The sequence below is a fragment of the Lutjanus erythropterus genome, chromosome 16 (assembly GCF_056507025.1).
Source record: "Lutjanus erythropterus isolate fLutEry1 chromosome 16, fLutEry1.hap2, whole genome shotgun sequence".
Lineage (NCBI taxonomy): Eukaryota > Metazoa > Chordata > Actinopteri > Lutjaniformes > Lutjanidae > Lutjanus > Lutjanus erythropterus.
Genome location: NC_139332.1, coordinates 29,442,501 through 29,463,269, shown reverse-complemented (window position 1 = coordinate 29,463,269; position 20,769 = coordinate 29,442,501). Strand labels below are relative to the sequence as shown.

The following is a 20,769-nucleotide window of genomic DNA, read 5'->3' as shown; positions in this document are numbered from 1 at the left end:
ATCTCTTACACCGAAAGTCCTGAGCAACAACTTTTGTTTTGTTTTTTTAACTCAGCGCCACACTGAACGCCTACATGAGCGTCATGTTTTATCTTTATCAGGAGTTGTGGTGTGCTGGGTTTCTTTAACCTGAACTATGAGCAGCGTTTCCCCTGCCTCCTCTTTCAAGCAACACTGAACGAAACAATTTACAGAACTTCATTTCCAAATTTACGAGAAGGCATGAATGATGGAAAAATTCACACCTAGCCATTTCACTTCCCCTCTCTGTATGCAAATAAGCACATTTGCAAAATGCATTGTTTTTAACTGGCAGCCGGACGGTAGAAACCAAAACACTGGAACAAACCAACACAATGTTTTTACACAAATATAGAAATAACTCAAGGTATGACATTTGCCAAATGTACCACAAGGCCCAAATAATTAAGAATTTGACATAAAGTTTATTCTCGCTCAACACCTCACAAAATTGTGCAATTTGTTAAGGGAGTTTGGCGACATTGCGATTACTAAAGTGTTGACAAAAATCCACTGCTTATCTCACATTGAGATTTGAGATTGTAATGACTCTTAGGTGCATTCATACCAGTTCTCAAAAACTGTTCACGCATGTTAATACCAGGTCTGAACACTCTAAAAATCAAGTCAAGACAAATTTTATCTATATAGCCCAACATCATAAATCACAATTTGTCCAGTACAAAACAGAAAAGTCACAATAAAATTTGTGATACCTGAAATTATAAAACATACAAAGAATGTGGATCCAGAAGGATGTTCAGCAACTTCAGGTGTCGCCCACGGGACCTGAGTCATACAACCTCCTCTCCACCACGGAGACCTGGAAGAGCACAGGTCACAAAATCTTAGCTTGCATATATTTTATAATTGAATATATCTAGACTGCAAGTTCCTAAAAAGGTTTGGAGAGGTTATAGAGTTAATTGTATGTTGATTAAACCTGTGTTCATGTCATCAGGTTGTGTTCCGACTAAAATACGGATTTCATCTTACAAATTGCAATAGCATGAAAACACAAAAAGAGGACAAAAGTTTTGTTGGACCGGTCACTGCACTCACTTTAGGATGATTTCATCCTCTTGCTCACAGATTTTGCCAAAACATTAACCCAGCCCTGAGGGACTTTTAAGGCACTAACATTTTGTGGTGTAAATGCCTCAAAAACAGAGTCTTGAAAGCATTGGTCTTTGCTTTCCAGAGTCTGACTTGTTTTGCGCACCAGTTGACCCCGTTTTTGCGTCTCCATGGTGATATGGGGGGCGTCAGCGTGTGCCAGAACAAACCACAGCAGTAACTACCAGATACAGTCAGATGTTCACCACTGTGGCTGACTGGAACTGATACGCTGCGGCATCATCTTTCTCCATTCATCTCTCTGTTCCTCTTCATCTCATCCCTCTTCATCTCTTCATCTCACCCCGTCTGTTTTCGCTGTCCTCCATTAAAGGGAAATTCTACTGGAATCATCTATGAATAATGCCAACATAGATGTTCATACTTGAGATTTCCAAGCACTCTCTTGTTTTTAAGTGATTTTTCTTTTCTCTTGATACTTGAGCTGGAGTAAGTGTTCCCACAAATATATAAAGTCTCTATAGAATTATAGATATTAGAATCTCTGTTGCACCATGTATTATACAACCCCAATTCCAAAATAGTTGGAAAGATATGTAAAATGTAACTAAAATCAGAATGCAATGATTAGCAACAACTTTTTTTTTAACCTATATTCAATTGAAAACAGTACAAAGACAGATTACTGTTTAAACTGATCAGCTAATTCTGAATTTGATGCCTGGAACATGTTCCAGAAAGGCTGTGCCAGGGACATGTTTTGTGCCTTTTCTTTTAAAGACACACAAAGCGTTTGGGAACTGATGACACCAATTGTTGGAGTTTTGAAAGTGAAATTCTTTCTCTTTCATTCTTGCTTGATATGACTTGAGGACTCTCACTGTTGCATTTTGCACCTCGTAATGTGAAACACATTTTCAATAGGAGACAGGTCTGGCCTGCAGGCAGGTCAGTCTAGTACCTGAATGCTTTTACTAAGAAGCCACGCTGTTGTAGCACGTGCAGAGTGTCTCTTTATATTGTCTTGCTGAAATAAGCAGGGACATCTCTGAAAAACACATCATCTGGATGACAACATATGCTGCTCAAGAACCTTTATGTTTTATGTTGAGAAACTTTGCCCCTGTCCCAACTTTTTTTTTAAACTTGTTTTCAGTGCATATTTACAAAAAATGTAAGTATCCTGTCTTTGTACTGATTACAATTGGAAAATGTTTTTGCAAATGATTGCATTCTGTTTTTATTTACGTTTTACACATCCTAACATCCTTTTACATCCTAACTCTTTTGGAATTGGGTTTGCAAAAAAGTCTGCTGGTTAGAATCTGAATGCAACCATGTTGGCAGGTCATGGTTTGTGTGGTGGGTGTTACTGAAGTCCCTCTACATGCTCAGTTTTTCCAGAGTGTGGACTAAATTAGTCTCCTGTCTCCTCTGTCTCTGCAGGAGTCTCTGTGACGTCAAGCAACACGGGGGTACCAGATATTTCAGGGTCTGTTTACACAAAGACGCAGGTAATTACAGATCATAAATGTTTAGATAAATATTTCCTCCTCCCAAGAAAGGACTTTTTTTTTCCCCATGCATGCATTTGGTGAAATTGCATCAAAGTGACATTAGTCTGTCACTGAGACTGACCTAATCCGGTTTGTATCAAGCCAAAACGTCTGGTCTTTGTCTCACTTCCTCCTGCAGTCGTTTGAGAAGCAGGGTTTCCACGCTGGCACGCCAGCAGCTTCGTTCAGCCTGCCCTCGGCTCTGGGGAGCGGGGGACCCATCAACCCCCCGGCTGCAGCTGGCTACGCCCCGGCCCCCTTCATGCACATCCTGGCACCACACCAACAACCCCACTCTCAGATTCTGCACCACCACCTGCAGCAGGACGGACAGGTAGTGTACATGTTGTTTCACACACCTGTGGTTCAGTTCAGTTTATTTCAACCAAGGAAAAAAACAAACATGCCTTTTAGTTCTGCTTTTTTGTTCATTCAGTTTCATTATAAACTTTCAAGAGGCGTAATCATGAAAACATACGGAGTGACAGGCAACTAATTTGTTTGGCAGTTTGAGTTACTGTCATCTTTCATCAGTGGCTCTACATGGAGAAATCAAATTCTAGTGACTGACAGCAGATCATGAAGTACAGGGTTCATGTGAGTGCTAAAATCTTTAATTATAATATAGTGTTTTCAAGGTTTCGATTTTGGATAAAGTGCCTGAAATTGTAATAGATTTACTTTGATAGTAAATCGTTACTTGACTGAACAGTTCACTTTTTAGATAAAGAATTAAAATAAGTCCATGACTCAACCAGGTTATATAGGATACCCAGTCTTTCTGCACAATGCTGTCGCATAACATTGTTTTTTTAAATAGCACAATAACATCTGACATAATGCACCTCAAAAATTCTTGAAATGTGCTTAATTTACGATGGAAAAGGTGTAGGAACCCTGCTAGCATCTCACTGCAGGTTATGTCAACTGTCTTCTTTGCTGGCTGTCATAAAGCTCACAAAGAGACCGTAACGGTAAGGACAAAAAAGACACTGTGTACTATTATTACAAGGATAAAATGTTCTTTTTAAATAAGGAACTTCCAAAAGACAGAGTAGTACCCAGCCAAGCACACCCCTGTTTTTATTCCTTTCAACCATATGGGGCATCATGGAAAATCCCTGCATGAACATGAGGACGCACTCGCAGCACTATGGTACTTAACACCATGGTTACAGAATGATCTTGCATAAATTAAAATATATTAATCAGGTACGCAGATGAGATTGTCCTTTTTTTATATAGTTCTCAAATCAGTGGATGTATTTAAAACTAATTTAGCTTTTTAATTCATGCTATAATCACATTTATCACAAAATACGGTGGTTGCTCTGTTTTGCTCTCACACTATAAAAGAACTGCCTCGGTTCAGTTATTTAGTTCACACCAGAGCTTTCACTCCGGCCCAAACGAACCAAACAGGCAAAGGCCACATTCAGACAGAATCAGAAATTGGTGGAAAATGTCCATCTCAGTTTCTCAGAGTCCATGGTGATGTCTTTAAATGTCTCATGTTGTCAATCCCAAAACTGAAGATATTCAGTTTAATATAGTATACAGAGAAAATTGGGAAGTTTCCATATTTGAAAGGCTGAAAACAGCATTTTCTGCAGTAGCCGATCACACGAGCCAGCAGTCATCCTGAAGTGTAGCTTAAACTGTAGGTGCTACCCAGGCAGAGTTCATGGACCAATCAGTGATACTCTCCCAGTTGTGTCTTAGCAAGATCATGTTCCCTCTAGCACGATAATCTTCACAATTTCCTGTGGTCTGTGGTGTGCCATTACTTTCAAATCTTGTAATGTGTGTGAAATTTGTCCCTGATGAGTGTGTGTGGTGCAGCCGGATTTAACAATCGGTTTGGATTTTAAAGCTCTTGCAGTGTGGGGACAGCTTAAACTATGTAAGACGGATTCTGGATAAAAACACAATAAAGGACTACGTTTTTATGCGTGTGTGTTTGTTTTGTACAGGACTGTTTTGCATTGACACACCGGCGTGAAATAAACTCTGTCGTCTCTCCTCTCTCGACAGAGCGGCACTGGACAGCGCAGCCAGAACGCCTCCATTCAGCAGAAGTCTCAGATCAACAAATCGGCATACAACAGCTACAACTGGGGCGCAAACTAACATCCGCCGTCGGGGGCCCCAGAAGCTAGAAAGGGGGCTCATCACTCCTTCCGCAAACAGTCTCCACATATAAACTCCCTCTTCCTCCTGCAGAGAATTCCCTCCCCAGTCTCTTGGCCCAGCACTCCTGCAGCTCTGACCTCCGCCGTCAGAGGAGGTGCTGTGCCGAGAGAACGAGCACTGTAATGATGCATGGATGGGTGGGAGGGACAGGAGGGGCGTAGAAAGAGAGGGGAGACAAAACGGAGCTTAAATGGTTATAGAAATACACCGCCAAGAGGTGAAATATTGAGTGTTGGGAATTTGTATCGTGTTTAACCCCCCCCACCCCCACCCCACCCCTTTTTTTCTTTCACATGTATGTAACATAGAACTGTTTTCTAAAAGAATGAACGTTTCCTGTATGGTCTCTCTTTTTTTCTCGTCTTTTTCTCCCTTTTTTTTTTTCTTGCTGATGGGGAGGAATGAAGTAATATCTGAAGGTGGGGGGACAGGCTGGTTTTGTATTTCTCACCCTCAACTCCCCACTCCTTAATTTCGGTGGTAACTCTTCCCTCCTCCCGCACAGAAATACCCAAACACAATAATTTGCTTAATTGCTGTTAAATGTTTTTTTTTTTTTTTTTTTTTTTATGTCATTTTAAGTTTGAAGAAACAATTCTCTAAATTGGTAGAGTTGTGAAGTTTATTTTTTACCAAATATAGATATATTATATATAAAGACATATAAGCGAGCTCACTGGCTTGGACTGTGAGGAAAAAGTGTGTTTGTCATGTGACTGCGTGCATGTTTGTACACACAGGGGGCCGTGGGTTGTGTACTGTGCTTTGTTTTCTGCCTAGCACAGATTTTTCATTATCCAACACGTGTACAGTAACTGTCCCCATGAATTATAAATATGTTGCATAAAGGTCCCGCCTATTCTGCAAGCGATGTTGAGAATGAACTCCAAGGCCAATACACACCCAGTCTGCCTTCCAGTGTGTTTAATTTTGTTTGTTTCTGAGGCCCCCCCGCCTCTCCCCCCCCTGCTCCACCACCTGTCCCCCCCGTTATAAGGAAACCTGCAACATTGAATACTGATGGACAGAATTGTACTATGGGTTTTTTTGTCAGTGATTTATTTTTTCTTTTTGTACTGTGCGTTTTAAAAAAAAATTTAAATGGATAAACTTGTCTTGTACATATATAAAAAAAACACAAGTACTGTAGTCCCTGTTTGTTCGATGGCTTTCTCCTTTTCCTTCTCAAATCCTTGCAGACTTGTTAGCTTTTTGTTTCATATATTTTTTTTATTTTGTAAAAATATATAAATATTAAGTAAATAAACAAGAAAAAGGCATTTTCATCATTTTGGATGTGAATGTCTTTTAAGAAACTATATTTGTTTCTCATGTGGCTTATAAATACAGCAGCGTCTCCTCTTCCAACAGTTTGACAGTGATGCCCAGTGTTTGTGTGTGGCCTGAATTCATCTGACAGCTTGGAACGTTAATTCACTGATACTCGATATCGGCAGAACAATGAGTTGACAAACACAGTCAGAAGCAGAAGCTTGGTGCCACGAAGTGTTTGGCACAACCGAAACCGTCTGAGTCAGAGGCTTTAGGTTTGGTTTCTGTTATCTAACAGACTCCAGAGGATCAGCATTACCAAATTAAACTCCAAACACACGCTTTTTGTTTGGTGTTTACGAGATTTGGATGCAGTTTTTGCATCTAAATAACCTGATTTATGTGACTGACGGCTAGCTACTGAACTAGCTAATTATCTAGAATGTCACCATGTTATTTACATTTCCTAAAAAAAAAAAATGTGTCACATATATACCATCACATCCTGATTTATTCATGTCAGCATTCAGCCATGTAAGTGATAATACCTGAGGCGTTGGATTAGGTGAAAAGCAACACTTGGGGTGACTAATGAGTTTTCACCAGCTTATACATTTTGTTGAAAAAATGTCAACAAAATGTATAAGCTGGTGAAAAGGGACTCAGATAAACGCCTGTTAAATTCTAAATGCCTGATTTACCCACTTAGTGATTACTGTGATAATTAGGCATCATCACATCAAACAGCATACGTTTCCATAGTGCTCAGACTCCTGTTACCCGGATTTGACTGACTGACGTGTTGGAATTTGTCGCAGCGTTAGAACGTTAGAACGTCACTGACGCTCGGAGATGGAACGCCGTTGCTAGGAAACAGCAGTCCGCTTTAATGTAGCAAACACTTAAAACAATCAGTGGGAGAAATCTGAGATTCTTTAGTAAAAGTAGCAACACCAATCTGTTGAAACACTTGTGTGTAAATTAAAGTAATGTTTAAAAAAAATCACAAAGAATAATAGCAGAATTGTCTTTTTCAGTATTATATATGTTATATTCTAAATCTAATTGATTAACAAGTAGCAGCATTTTAATGTGGTCGGCCGATCTGATCAAGGTGGAGCGGAGTTAACTGCTTTACAATTGGGAAGTTAACATGGGAAATGACATTAACAGTGGGTTATATTTTGTATGTAAAATCTTGACCTTCGGAGTGAATCAGTCAAGTCACACCAGAAAAAGAAAAGCTAGCCGGTACCACGTTATAATGTGAAAAGTTTGTTAGAACAAGATAGTTCAGACTATTATAAGTTACATATTTATCACGTTATAACAAGAAGTTTTTATTCTCCTGTTAAAACATGATAACAAATGTTTCACGTAACACTTATTGTTGGAACAATATATTTATCATGTTGAACAGTTTATTAGAAGATGTTGATCTCAACAAGAATTCTTTTGTTATAACGCGATAGCAGATGTTAGACACACTAATTGTTATAACGTGATAACTTGTTAAAACATTTCACATTATAACGTGAAAACGTTATAACTATACAGTTATTGGCATAACAATGTGGTAGATCTTGTTACAACGTGAAACGGTTACTTTTACAAGATGATTTTCACTTTATAATAAGTTGTTTTCACATTGTTACAACCTGCAAATATATCACATTATAACGAAATAGTTTTCTTGTTACCACAGTTTACTATTTATCTTGTTATGGCGTAAGAAGTTTTAACATAACTTGTTATAATGTGTAAAAATGTAAGTAATTATAATAATATAGGTAATTAAGTAAATGTACGTCATAACATGGATATAAATAAACAGTATAGTCACGAAATACTATAAATATTATCAGTTATATAATATAAAATATTATGTTGTCACAGAAGTTAAAACGTGCAGATATTAGGACGTGAAAAAACATGTTGCTATATCAAACTTTTCACGTTTTTCTGGCTTCTCGACGTCTTCTATTTTAAATATCAGCACCAAGTCAACCTTCAAATCCTGTTCCTGTTATTTCTGGTGCGCATTCCTTCCGTTATTTACGGTAACGTAATGTTACGACTGGTTGCGTCATGGTGAATAATCCAGAACACTTTACGACACTGTTTACTACGGAGGGCTTTCGTTTTACCGAGTGGGTGTGTACAGTTCGTACATTTTATAAGTTATGGTTTAGTTTTCTACGAAAGCGGGCGTTAAATGAGTGTTTTTGACTTGTTTCGCGGGTTCTTCGGAGTACCTGGAGGTCATTACCGTGGCCGAAGGTAAGTTTATGGAGTCAAAGTCAAGCACACAGCTGTCACGGAGCTAAGCTAACAGAAGTTTGCTAACTTACCTGCACGACACGCTGTTGGGTTTGTTAGGTAATGAAACAGCTTTAATTACAAGATTAGTGTTTCTCTGCCAGAATGTCCACAGGGGTCCCTCAGCTCGCAGGTTTACTGTTTTATTTAAGCTGAGAGTGACCTCTTGAGTAATACGATTGAGTACTTTAAGGTCTATTAACGTAACTGACTTGACACTTGACATAACACTGAATAGCTGGAAGTAAGACCATTTTACTTATTTTAATGTATCAGGGACCCCTTCTTCGACACCATGACTCACGATGAAGACGACGACGACGATGATGAAGAGGATGGGTTCTACTATGATGGGTTCAGGGGGGACCAGCAGGACCCCTTCGACAGTGCCTGGAGGTTTGGCTTCAGCTTTGGCCCTGACGGGATGAGGATCCAGGAGCCTCCGGTGTTTGGACAAGTCCTCAGGGAGATGGAGGAGATTTTCTCCCAGATGGGCCGCTGGGAAGAACACAGGGGTAAAAAAAAAAAAAAAAACTGAACCATGTTCACGTGTTTTACTTTAGATTTAGAAATGGTTATTCGAGCAGAGCTTTTAAAAAACAAAGTTTTCACACAGGATGAGGTTTTTAGTAAGGACACACCTACCTGAAGGCCCTCTTCATCTTCTTCAGTTTATTTTGTGCATTAAAGTTGCACACTCGATTCAATAATAGTGTTGTGTTCACTTGCCCACTCAAGAAATCTACTTGCCCAAAGTCAAATTTTACTTGCTCCTGTACAAATTGTTTTATTTATTAGCAGTTTTTTTAATGACAACAAAGGCTTAAGTTAAGTGCAATGTCTATAAAATGTCAAAATCCTGAAAAAAGTCCTTCCCAGTTCCTCAGCTCAAGGTGATTTCTTTAAATGTCTTGTTTCGTCACTCTGTATCTCAAAGATTTTAAGTTTAATGTGATAATGCATGGAGAAAAGCAGGAAATGTCTATATTTGAGAGTCTGAAAACAGCTTTTACTGCCATTTTATCATGAAAAATTACGTTAACCATTAACTGATTATTAAAAGAGTTTAATTATTTTTTGGCAGTGGTTTGATTTACTTACCTGACATGGCGTTTTACTTGCTCCAGACACGTGGGCAATCTATCGTTGAGCCCTGGCATATCAAGATTATTAAAGTTAACTTAAACTAAACTAAAAACAAAGTGTGAAAAACATTAGTCAGCTGAAATAAATGTGAGGAGGCATTGGTGCATTTGTCTATTGAGACCAGGATGTTTACATGACTGTGATATTATGATCAAAAAAATAATAATAATAATACTGAAACTCACACAAATGAAACTTAACATTTTTAAACTGAAACAAACAAACCCACTCTGGAAACTAACTGAAACTAAACTGAATTAAAAACAAATCTAAAAACAAAACTGTAGTAATGACTGTTGCGAACACCTAAAAAAAAATCAAATTAAATGCACAGTACCAACAAGTTCTGCTGCCTGGGATCTGTCTCACATCAAAACAATAACAAAAGGTTTATTTTGGGAAGCGGCTTGGGATTATGGGAGTCGTCCTCACTGTTGGAACAAACCAGCACTGCAGATAAAAATCACGTTCACTGATCAGGTCCTATTAAAGTTTTATGTTTAGTAACATCGCCGGCTTCCTTGCTCACTCTCTGAAGTGCAACGGCATGGCAGGCTGTAAACTTTACAAACTTCCACCACAAACAACAAAACTAACTGTGATGGAGGCAGAGAGGAGTGATAGAAACTGCACGACATGCTCATCTAGGCTGATATGGGAATTAGTTTGGCACACTGAACTGGAAAAAAGGAACGACTCATCGAATATTTGTGTTGTGCGGCCAAATCTGATCTGACTGTAAAAGTGTTGGGGGCAGCCCTACAGAGGTCCAGTGTTTTTTTGTTTTTTTTTAAATTTTGTACAGACAGTAACTCTGGAGGGGAACCCTGTTGGTAATCTGTGTCCTTAAAGAGGAAGCCTGTTTCAGTGCTGAATCAGTTGTAGATTCAGTCTGTGTTTCTCTCGTGTGTCTCTAGATGTTCCCATGCTGCCGCCACCTCAGGACAGACCAAAGAGGGATGAAGGGGGTTCTAGTGGGAACCCCCTGAGAGACTTTATGCTCAAATCCCCTGAAGACCTTCAAAGACCCCAACCTGGGCCGTCCAGAGAGCCCAGAAATGACGTCCGCCCTCCTCGTGAGTCACCAGAGTTTCCCAGTTCACCATTCCGCGGCTGGACCCCTTTCTCGAAGGTAAATTAGATGTTCGCTGCTGCTTCCACTTTTTCAGCAAGGCTTTGTTTCTATGGCGACGTGAATTGTACCAACTTTCTTATGTTTTCTTAATAGTTTAATGATTTTTGGCAAAAGGGCCCACAGAGTGCTCCAGAGGACGAGCGCAAAGAAGACAGAGGTAGGCTGTGTTTTAAATCCTCCAGTAAAAGAAATGAAGGATGTGATTTTTGCCCCGTGTGCCAGCTGATTCCCTGTTGCCATCGCTTCCAGATCTGGACTCTGCAGTGTCCTCGGGGGGCCTGGATCAGATTCTGACGCCACCTGCTGGTCAGGCGCCGATCCAACCCAGGGCCAGATCATTCTTCCAGTCAGTCACCGTCACCAGGGTGGTGAAACCAGACGGGGTGAGAGAAGCAGCTTATCTTCATCTGATTATGAATCGTATATATTGATATATGTCTGCAGCAGATCATTTTTTCACACATAAACCAAACTCCCTTATTTTTTCAGAACAGTAAGCTGAGTTACACGTTTCAAACAGGCATAGAAACACTTTTTTGTCCTCTCCTCTGTGGATGTCCTTGTTGCTTTGTTTTTGTTGTTGTTGTTGTTGGCTGTCTCTGTTTTCTGATGTGATTTTGTCTTTTATCTGCTGCAGAACAGGAACCTGCTGTAAACCAGTTCTAACTGAGTCAGGCCCGTTTAATTGTGACTGGTTTTATTACGTAACTTTTTATTTTTTCCTGTGTAATTATAAATGAAATGAAATTGTGAGGATGATATGAAGCACAGTGTTCTGGCTGTGTTTACAAGATACATGAACCATTACACAAAGGTGACCGGTGTGTGTCAGTGGCGACAGCACTTTAAGTCGTGTGGTTTAAAACAGGTTGAAAGACATCAACAATCCATTATTGATAGACCTGCAATGATTAATCAAAATCTCTGATTTCTGTTTTTCCGGTTTTCTGGTTGCTGGTTTCTTCACTCCTCATAAGACAAACAGAATATCTCTGAGAATTTTTCGACATTTTCTGACATTTTACAGACCAAACCACTAATCGATTAATAATCAATTAAAGTGAAAGTGAGTGAAAATGCACTAATAATATTCTTAATGTTTTACAAAAACAAACAGGATGTTTTAAAATAACTGAAAGCTGGAATTATAGCCTACATAACTGATTAAATTAGAATATTTTCACAGATAGAGAGTAAAGAACTCTTCTAATTCATCTGGACTAATTAATAATTGAATGAAAGGGTTCTCATTTAAATGTATCATCCACTTTAGTCTTATATGCTTGTTTTGAATTATTTATGACAATTTGGCAATGCTCCAAAACATGCAATATGTTCATAACAGTATTTTACTGTGTCACCAAGTCACATCTCTTGAACACTTATAGCTTGAAGTTTCAAGTTAAGACAACTCTCATTGTAGCTTGTTCATTTTCTGTATTTCTACAGGCTAACAGCTCATTTCAGGACAAACAGGACAGGATTAAAGATTCAGGACAGCTGCTCTTTATTCATAACCATCTCAGATTTTGCAGGACGCCTCGTCACACTATCCTGAAAGTGTTTGTACTGTCAGGCCACATATTAATCAGTCTGACAGAATACCAGCACATAAATGAACTGTTTATTGTATATCTTCACGTGAAATCCTCTTTATTTTGTTGCCACTTGGTTGTGGATTTATGTTTTTTTTTTTCATTCTGTCAGACTGTAGAGGAGAGACGAACAGTTAGAGACAGTGAAGGCAAAGAAGAAACCACAGTGACACGTTCTGGAGGACCTGGTCTCCTGGAGGGACCAGACCATCAACCTGGACCCTTCATACCAGGTCAGTTTATGTTCTTTATGTGTTATATACACAGGAATTGCATCAATTCTTGATTGAAATTCTTGTTTTCTGCCTCCTTTTATAAATGTACAAAAGGAAATCACTCAAGTAAAACCAGTAAAAGCTTCAGATAGCGCAGAGGTTAAAATATAATAATAGAACATACATATAAAGTAGAATAAAATAAAGTATTTATACTCATGGACTGGTGTGTTGTAGTGATGAACAGGTGATGTACATAAACATAAAGGCTGTGAAGGTTTAACAGCTTGTGAATAGTGAGAAGAGGCACCATAAAATCTGTGTATAATGTGTGTTTTTAAACTGCCAGTAAGAAAAAATATTTACAGGTTTGAAATCATTCTAATGCATTTCTGTTTTTATTTCAGGTGGTCAACAACCATTTTCGGACATGCGGGACGACGACTCGTTATTCTCCAAGTTCTTTGGCGGGTTTAAATAATGTGATGTGAAGTATATTCCCTGGACTGGTTGACCGTAGCTTTTGTTCATTTCAGGCTGTGAGTGTTTCTCTAAACCTGTGAGTTTGCATATCTGTTGGAAATATGAAGAGAACACCTGCATGACCTACAGTTGCCAAAATGAACGTGTTGTTTTAGGGTCTCTGTGCTGTTAAAGATGACGCCTGAAGTTTCCAACTGACCACCTTTAGACTAGAAGCTGCCAATCCTGAACACGAGTGATAATGACAAATTAAGACATGTCAGACGTTCATAATCATATATTTTATTTTTTGAATTGTCCTGTAGGATAAGCATGTATGGATGTAAGAGTGTGTTATGTCAAATAAAGAGTTTTAATATATTTACATAGCTGTTATTTGCCTGTTGTTTTCGACCACTTTAAATCAAGATTATAACCTCTAAAAAAAGAAACGGCACCTTAAAAATCTTCAGTCAGTCGTTGAAATTAAGCAGAGCTTAAATTGAAGATTAAAGTTTTTGTGCAACAAGAGAGATTTAAATTGGATCATTCTTAATTTTAAGCTAATTAAAAGTTTGGTGCAGCATTAAAAAATTAAATAACAATTAGTTAAAATTTAATGAAATCCAGCCTCAGAGATTAAATTGTTTTCCTTTACAATATCCTAAGAAAATACTTACGTTGATTTTATGCAACTAATTATTTACCAAAGGCAAAACTTAGATTAAAATTTAAGGGAAACCATAGTGGTTTTATGTAACGGGACTTTGATCTCCTCAAACTGAAATCAACCCTGATCAGTTCAGCTCTTTTGTCAAAATGTGGTGCAAACGACTGCGAATCACCAAGTCTCATTTTCACATCTTAAACCATAAACCCTCGTCTCCTTTCTCAGTCTCTAAAAATGGCTGCCGTTTAATGAACATGTCAGTGTGACCTGTCACATTTGTTTGTTTCAGTTCATTTCAGCAGCGTAGTTTGATACAGAAAAAAAAAAAAACGTAATTTAGCTTCAACTAAAATTGAAAAGTTCAACGTGCTCTTTCATGTGCGAAACATCAAAAGGTCTCATTGCTCTGCCGACTTCATGTTCTGATAAAGAGGACATGCTGTTACCTCTGAGTTTTACTTTGAAAAATGGGCAGTGCACTTAATTCAGAGCAAACTGTCCTCACTCAGGAGTCACAGCACAGTGTTCACTCTATTATTCCTTTTTTACAGGTTTTAAAAGGTTAAGATGAACCTCCACTGCTGTTCAAACTCATCTTTTGTCTCTGTCATAACTTTACAGACCATCATGCTGCCTGCAGTTATTTATCAAACAGACAAACAAACAAAGCTGCCTATTATTTTCTCACCTATCGAATCAATGTTGAAAACAGGGCGTTGAAAAGGCCCAACAACATTAAGAATAAATAATAAAGCAGCTTCCCTTGTTGTCAGGTTCAGTGCTTTGCTCAAGGACATCTCTCTGTGCTACATGTCCACAGTCCATACTCTGGTTCACTGTTGTATGTCTTCATTGATGTGTGTCTTTGCTTGCAGTGATTTTCTCCACCACTTGGCACCAGTTGAAAAGTAGAAAATCAATACATTTAATATGCATCATATGAAAAATAAAGCTAAAATCTACAGTATAGACTCTGTCGCTTATCTGTCCCATGACTGTTAGAGCAGTAATGACTGTTATCACAGATTACAGTGATAAATGTAAGAGCACATGGTGTCAGCTAAAAAGATTTCCATCTCTTATCAGCTTTATTATGCTGGCCTCTTTTATACAGATGCAATATGGCAAAAACAACAAGCTGCTGCAAATAAGTTGAAATATTTAACAGGGTTGTGACAGAGGAAAGACATTTAGTTTGAGTTTTTTAGACAAAGATCCTGTTTGCATCTTCAGAGAAGAAGAAATGTAACAACCAATCACACGGGAGGAACAATCAGAGCCGATTGCAATCAGGTGAAGCTGCAGCAAACAAACCCAGTGAGCAGCTCAGTCCTGTGCACTGAAGAGTTTCTCTGCTGCTGCTGCTGTGATTTAAGCATCAGCATGTCCCTCGGAGTGAACTTCTCTCCTCTCCTGCGCGCGTACACACCGCCGCCTCAGCCAGGCCATAAAGTGTGTGACGCAGACTACAGCTCCGGTATGAAAGGGCAAACTCTGCTCAGTAAGACAGACAGTGCAGCGCTGAGAGGGTCAGAGCCACCTGATGAGGACAGCTCCGGGATGGAGAGGCTGCTGAGGAAATGTCAGATCAGAAACCAGCTGGTCAGGGAGTGTTTGGCTGAATGCCTCGGAGTCTACCTGCTGATTGTGAGTATTTTTCTTTTTTTTTTTAAGGATCTAAACTTCAGTTAGTTGCATGAGGCACAGGTAGGAGAGATTAATCTTTTTCTAATGCAAGTGCAGCAACAGATTCAGCAGTTAAATGAGCTTGAATATTTAAAATGCCTCGAGTAAAACCTGCAGAGGCACTTTGCATTTGATTTAATAAGCTGCAAAATGCAAGAAACAATTAATTTATTATCTATCAGATCATCCAAAGTCTCACTTGATCAGTAAACTGAAATATCATGTATTTTCCTAAAGCAATTCCACGCTTACTGTCTCGTTTTGAAGCAGCTTGTGAGCCCACACAATGGATAACCACAGGGACTTTGGCCTGACAGAAAGACAAGACAGTGTCCATGAGGGGGAGGATGGGTGAGGATGGGTGAGAGGACAGACAGTGATCAGTGATTTGTAATGAGCGCTGATGTTTGTGTGTCTCACCTGTCACAGGGCAATCAGCGTTTACAACACAAATCATAAACTGGCTTCATTGGAAAAGAGGTTCATAAAAAAGTAGATTACACCTGGAGAGGACAGAGCTGTGTGCTCGCTGTCTGAACATGAACATAATCATCACATCTGGAGGACTGTCACTGTTATAAAACACGCTGTAAAGTCACACAGATTGCTTTCATGTTTTTGTTTACTGCTCTGTTCTCTTATTTTTGGCTCAGGTTGTGATATTCTTCTAACGCAGCTCCTCATCTTCATGTAATTGCAGCTGTTTGGATGTGGCTCCGTTGCCCAGGTGACCACGACTCAAGATAAGAAGGGGCAGTACCTGTCCATCAATCTGGGTTTTGCTCTAGGCGTGACATTTGGGGTGTTTGTGTCTCGTGGAGTCTCAGGTGAGTAACTGTACCCCCCCCCCCCCCCAGCAGTTATTAATGTTTTCTTTGAACCCCAGTTTTAACCTTAATGTCTTCGTTACCTTAGAATGAAACATTGTCCACAAAAGGAGCAGGACAAAGCAAACACATTTTCACTAGTTTTGTGGCTACTGTAGGTCCTCCTGCACCCATGGAAGGGGAGGGTGAGATGAGTGGGATTCATTTGGTTGCACATGCCACTAAATCTTAAACACTGGTCCTTTAATGCCTTCAAGGGAACTGTGAAGTCTGATTAATTGCATTGTGGTTTATGAATGCAATGCTAAATCAATGGACTAATTCTAAATTAACTTCTAATGTGCTGAAAGAAAAATGATGCAGACATGAAACTATTGTCCCATGCATATGGCAAAGTGCACCTTTAATTTGTTAGAGCTGTTGGTAAACACAACAGAAAGATTTTTCATTGTTGAGTCTCATTCCCAGGATGTTAAATACAGATGTTTTGGTTTGCATCAAAACGTTTGGTAAAGCATCCTGGGCTCAGCAAAATAAGGACAAAATAAGAAAGTATACACCATGGGCAGCGTCTCTGCAGATACAGACACCACCACACACTTAAAGTGGCTCATAAGTGATGATTCAAGGGAAGGATGCAAGAAAATGTTGGTTGTTGTGCCTGTCAGAACCAAGGCACAATTAAGAGTTATGTGTTTGTCAAGGCGAGATTTTGCCCTTCTGATGGATTTGAGCTTGCTCTCTCTGTAAATGTCTCCATGCTGCGCAGCGAGATGAGCCTCCTGAATGTGCACCCAGAATGCTTTCAAAGCCTTCCTTTATAATTGCCAACACAGCCTCCATAATTGTTCAGGCAGAAAAAAAAAGGCACGGAGAAATCAAGAAAAAAAAAATCCCCAAGATGCTGATTTGCACAGGACTAATATTATCACCTCTGTGTTTGGCAGAATGGGAGGGACGTGGCAGATTCTGATGGGAATAAGTGAATAGACGACCTTTGCAATTATTATTAATTACTGGAGGTCTCCTGGCAACACGATCCTGTGTGAATAGGGCTTAAGTCTAAGACTACCCTGCCTTCAGCCAGAAAATATGACCAACCTCCCCTCCTAGTAGTATTATATATATAATATCACTTTAAGTCATTGTGCAGGTCAGAACTTCTCAATGGTATGTGCACGCAAAGAGTATTTTCAAATATCTTATTGGACAAGATATATAATTTTGAATTTATTCAAGTCAGACCTGAGCTCTTGACTATTTCCATCCAACAGGTGCCCATCTGAACCCGGCTGTGTCTCTGAGCTTGTGTGTTTTGGGAAGACATCCCTGGACAAAGCTACCATTCTACATCTTCTTCCAGGTGCTTGGAGCCTTTCTGGCTGCAGCCACCGTTGGTCTGCAGTACTACGGTGAGTCTGAGAAACAGTCAGTATGTTGGGGACTATTTTCAGCTGTGGATTAATACACAGTTGGTTCTCGAGGTGGTATTTCTGAGAGTCCATGTAAAGGAGCAATAAAAATGTAGAAAATCACCAGACTTATGCTTTAATTTAGACTAAAATCTGTTAATGATGCATGGGTTTTTGCATGCATGATGTGATGTTTTTACAGATGCCATCCAGATGTACAGCGGAGGTGAGCTGACAGTGACGGGTCCCACTGCCACAGCTGGAATATTCTCCACCTACCCAGCTGACTACCTCAGTGTGTGGGGCGGAGTCGTGGACCAGGTCAGATAACTGTCACAGCAGACCTTATCTTTTCATTTTCACAGTGAACAACTGAACTGAAAAAAAGGTTTTCATCCAACCTAAAAATCTTGCCTTGTCACGATCCAGTAAAAATTTCAATTTCACTGAATCCGTTTTTCTGCCGTTCTCCAGGTGATCGGCACGGCGGCTCTGCTGCTGTGTGTCCTGTCTCTGGGGGACCAGAAGAACACCGCCCTCCCTGATGGACTCCAGCCTGTCCTGGTGGGAGCGGTTGTGCTGGTTATCGGCATCTCGATGGGCTCCAACAGCGGCTACGCCATCAACCCGGCCAGAGATTTAGGACCTCGACTGTTCACGTACATCGCCGGCTGGGGAGAGGAGGTTTTCAGGTTAGTAGATTGCAGTATTTTCACATGTAATTTGCACTTTGTTTCTCCACATTTTGTTGTTCACTCAACAAAAAAACATACATTTGTTTTTGCTCCCATTTTTCATGAGTTGATGTAACAGATCTCAGACTTTTTCTGTGAACAGAAAAGGTTTGTTTCTCTCAAATTCTGTTCACAAATTTGTTAAAATCAGTGTCTGTGAGCACTTTTTCTTTGCCAAGATAATCCATCCACCTTACAGCTGAGATATAGAGATGCTGACTGAACAGACCAGTGTCCTTTCTCAAGGAAATAAGCAGTGTAGTATTTTTAAGCTTTTAAAGTATAATTTCAGTGTACTTTCAAGAAGTGTACTGTATTTTAAGTGTATTGTAAATCGTACATTATTGTATTTTTAAAACGTATACTAAATTGCAAATACTTCTAGTGGTGAGTTAGTTAACTTTTGAGAAGTAGAATCATTTTCAAGCCCTTTATAATTCACTATTAGTATGTTTTATTAAAGGATATTTAAGTATGCTCAGAAAATTAAACGGTGTAAGTTTATTTTAAGCTATATTTTAGTTTACTTTGAAAAAGTAGCACTTTAATTTCATTAATTGAACATGTACATTAGTATCTCCAGTCATGTATTTTAAGTGTACTTAAGTATACTTGAAGTTGTTCCACTTCAACACATAAAAGCAGACTAAACACTTAATATTGTGCTTTTCTACTATTTAATTACAACTAAAATATACTAATAATACATAACCAGTTGTTCCAAATTAGCAAACTTCAGGTCAACTAAAGGTTAATACACTTGAATAATACCGATGATTAGTCTGACTGCAAGTACACAAAGTATGTTAAAATTTAATACACTGAACATATTTATTTTTCACCAGAGTTCACAATAAAAGGTCACTCTGAAGTGTCCAGTTTTATCTTGAAGAGACATTTATTAGACACTGGACTTTGACTAGTTCACACTGCCTCTGATTGGCTAGTGCTCATTGCATTTGTTGTCTGGGTTGTTCAGGTTTAGGTGTGAGGAGTGATTTGTTAGAATTATGGTAAGAATATCAGTATAAAAAAGTGAAAAGGTGGTGTCTCTAGCCCTGTGTGAAATAGCCATAGTTCAGAGCCTAATAAATATATTTTTTTCCCAGGTAAAAATGCACATTTTAGAGTGTTTTTTTTATTGTGACCAGTCCAAGAAACACCTGTGAAGTAATCCTGGTGTTTAATTAATCCTCTGTATGTCACATCTGTCAGGTGGATGGATTCTCTTGCAGGAGAATCTCTCACTGCGAACAGAGAAATAAGCCTTTCATGTGCACAGAAGTCTTAAAAAAAGTGTTGTGTTTCTATTTTTGTTGAGTGTTTGCGACCCTGCTGTCTTTGCAGGGCTGGAGGTGGGTGGTGGTGGGTCCCCATAGTGGCTCCCTGTGTGGGAGCTCTGCTGGGAACCCTGATCTACGAGCTGATGATTGAAGTCCACCATCCTGCCGCCCCCTCTGAGCTCCAGGACTCGTGTCAGGAAGCCAACGGGAGCAAGACGGGGCTGGAGCTGGAGGGGGTGGAAGCAAACTGTGAAAAACCCAGCTGTAAACTGTAGTGGTAAAATAAAGAGGAAAAAAACTGTCGTGTGGGCAGTAAATTCTATTTACCATCTCACTGAAGCTCTTTGTTCATGTCTGTGACTGATTTATTGGAATAAGTACATCGGGTTTGATGGCAAAAACTGTTTTGTGGCATAATTACACATGTGAACACAACTAATGCTGCATTCATGTGCTCCTCAGATCTTCCCATTTCCCAGGTCGGTGAGTCATTCTTCCAGTTTGGTGTGTTCATGAGCTTTTAAGTGGTTTTAGTGGTAATGGGGAAACATGGCTGCTACAAAGGGTGGAGTAGAGCTGTTGTACATGTTGAAGCGTCTGGATGAGTTGATTCTGATTGGTCACCACTTTAGGATGTTGCATCGGGGTCCTGCATAATCCTGTCGTAATTTATTCCACATAATGACCTGCTCACTGTACATTATCTCTGACTTAACTCTATATTACACAGAGATTTTGTCTGACTTGTTGTTAAACAAGTACTTTCCCTAAAAACCACTAAAATACTGCTTTACCTCACTTGTTATCAAGATTAATGCTAACAAATAACTTTTCTAACTAATCTAACTAATCTAGATCAGTTATATTGCTTGCTAGCTAGCTAAAATGTAAAAAAAAAAAAAAAAAAAGTCTTACCAAGGTTCAAAGATAGGCTTTAACTGAATGTTTCTTAAAGGAGAAATCTGTAATATATTTACTGTAATGTATGTATGTATGTCTGTATGGTTTCAGTGCCATGATGTGACTTTTATGTATGTATGTATGTATGGTTTCAGTGCCATGATGTGACTTTTATGTATGTATGTATGTATGGTTTCAGTGCCATGATGTGACATGTATGTATGTATGTATGTATGGTTTCAGTGCCATGATGTGACTTTTATGTA

General features: G+C 39.2%; 3 protein-coding genes across 11 annotated transcripts in view; all 3 read left to right on the top strand.

Annotated features, from left to right (window-relative positions):
• ubap2l (ubiquitin associated protein 2-like) overlaps window positions 1-6,166 on the top strand; it is a 38,352-nt gene extending 32,186 nt beyond the window's left edge. For all 8 annotated transcript variants that reach the window (XM_084739880.1, XM_084739887.1, XM_084739884.1 and 5 more), the window contains 3 exons: window positions 2,545-2,612; window positions 2,794-2,988; window positions 4,689-6,166. In XM_084739880.1, the coding sequence (XP_084596006.1) occupies window positions 2,545-2,612; window positions 2,794-2,988; window positions 4,689-4,784 (359 nt within the window). In that variant the 3' untranslated portion in view covers window positions 4,785-6,166. The remainder of the gene's footprint in view (window positions 1-2,544; window positions 2,613-2,793; window positions 2,989-4,688) is intronic.
• A 2,050-nt stretch (window positions 6,167-8,216) lies between these two features.
• On the top strand, window positions 8,217-13,376 carry hax1 (HCLS1 associated protein X-1). 2 transcript variants are annotated; one of them, XM_084738303.1, is made up of 7 exons: window positions 8,217-8,399; window positions 8,715-8,953; window positions 10,502-10,716; window positions 10,834-10,876; window positions 10,969-11,102; window positions 12,427-12,547; window positions 12,937-13,376. In XM_084738303.1, exons 1-7 carry the CDS (start codon window positions 8,335-8,337, stop codon window positions 13,008-13,010), a joined length of 891 nt encoding a protein of 296 aa, XP_084594429.1. In that variant the 5' UTR covers window positions 8,217-8,334; the 3' UTR covers window positions 13,011-13,376. The 2 variants fall into 2 exon arrangements, with proteins under 2 accessions (XP_084594429.1, XP_084594428.1); XM_084738302.1 differs by having other exon boundaries at window positions 8,218-8,399; window positions 10,813-10,876.
• A 1,653-nt stretch (window positions 13,377-15,029) lies between these two features.
• aqp10b (aquaporin 10b) lies at window positions 15,030-19,919 on the top strand. Its single transcript, XM_084738301.1, has 6 exons — window positions 15,030-15,308; window positions 16,048-16,174; window positions 17,449-17,586; window positions 17,789-17,907; window positions 18,061-18,278; window positions 19,668-19,919. Exons 1-6 carry the CDS (start codon window positions 15,045-15,047, stop codon window positions 19,876-19,878), a joined length of 1,077 nt encoding a protein of 358 aa, XP_084594427.1. The 5' UTR covers window positions 15,030-15,044; the 3' UTR covers window positions 19,879-19,919.
• The last annotated feature ends 850 nt before the right edge of the window (window positions 19,920-20,769 follow it).

What these genes read in the sequence shown, in the direction of transcription:
- aqp10b (XM_084738301.1), top strand. Translation starts at nt 15,045, where the DNA reads ATGTCCCTCGGAGTGAACTTCTCTCCTCTCCTGCGCGCGTACACACCG. An exon ending in TCGGAGTCTACCTGCTGATT is followed by an intron (nt 15,309 to 16,047) that starts GTGAGTATTTTT and finishes ATGTAATTGCAG; the next exon opens with CTGTTTGGATGTGGCTCCGT. An exon ending in TGTGTCTCGTGGAGTCTCAG is followed by an intron (nt 16,175 to 17,448) that starts GTGAGTAACTGT and finishes TCCATCCAACAG; the next exon opens with GTGCCCATCTGAACCCGGCT.
- hax1 (XM_084738302.1), top strand. Translation starts at nt 8,335, where the DNA reads ATGAGTGTTTTTGACTTGTTTCGCGGGTTCTTCGGAGTACCTGGAGGT. An exon ending in CCGCTGGGAAGAACACAGGG is followed by an intron (nt 8,954 to 10,501) that starts GTAAAAAAAAAA and finishes GTGTGTCTCTAG; the next exon opens with ATGTTCCCATGCTGCCGCCA. An exon ending in GCTGGACCCCTTTCTCGAAG is followed by an intron (nt 10,717 to 10,812) that starts GTAAATTAGATG and finishes TTTTCTTAATAG; the next exon opens with TTTAATGATTTTTGGCAAAA.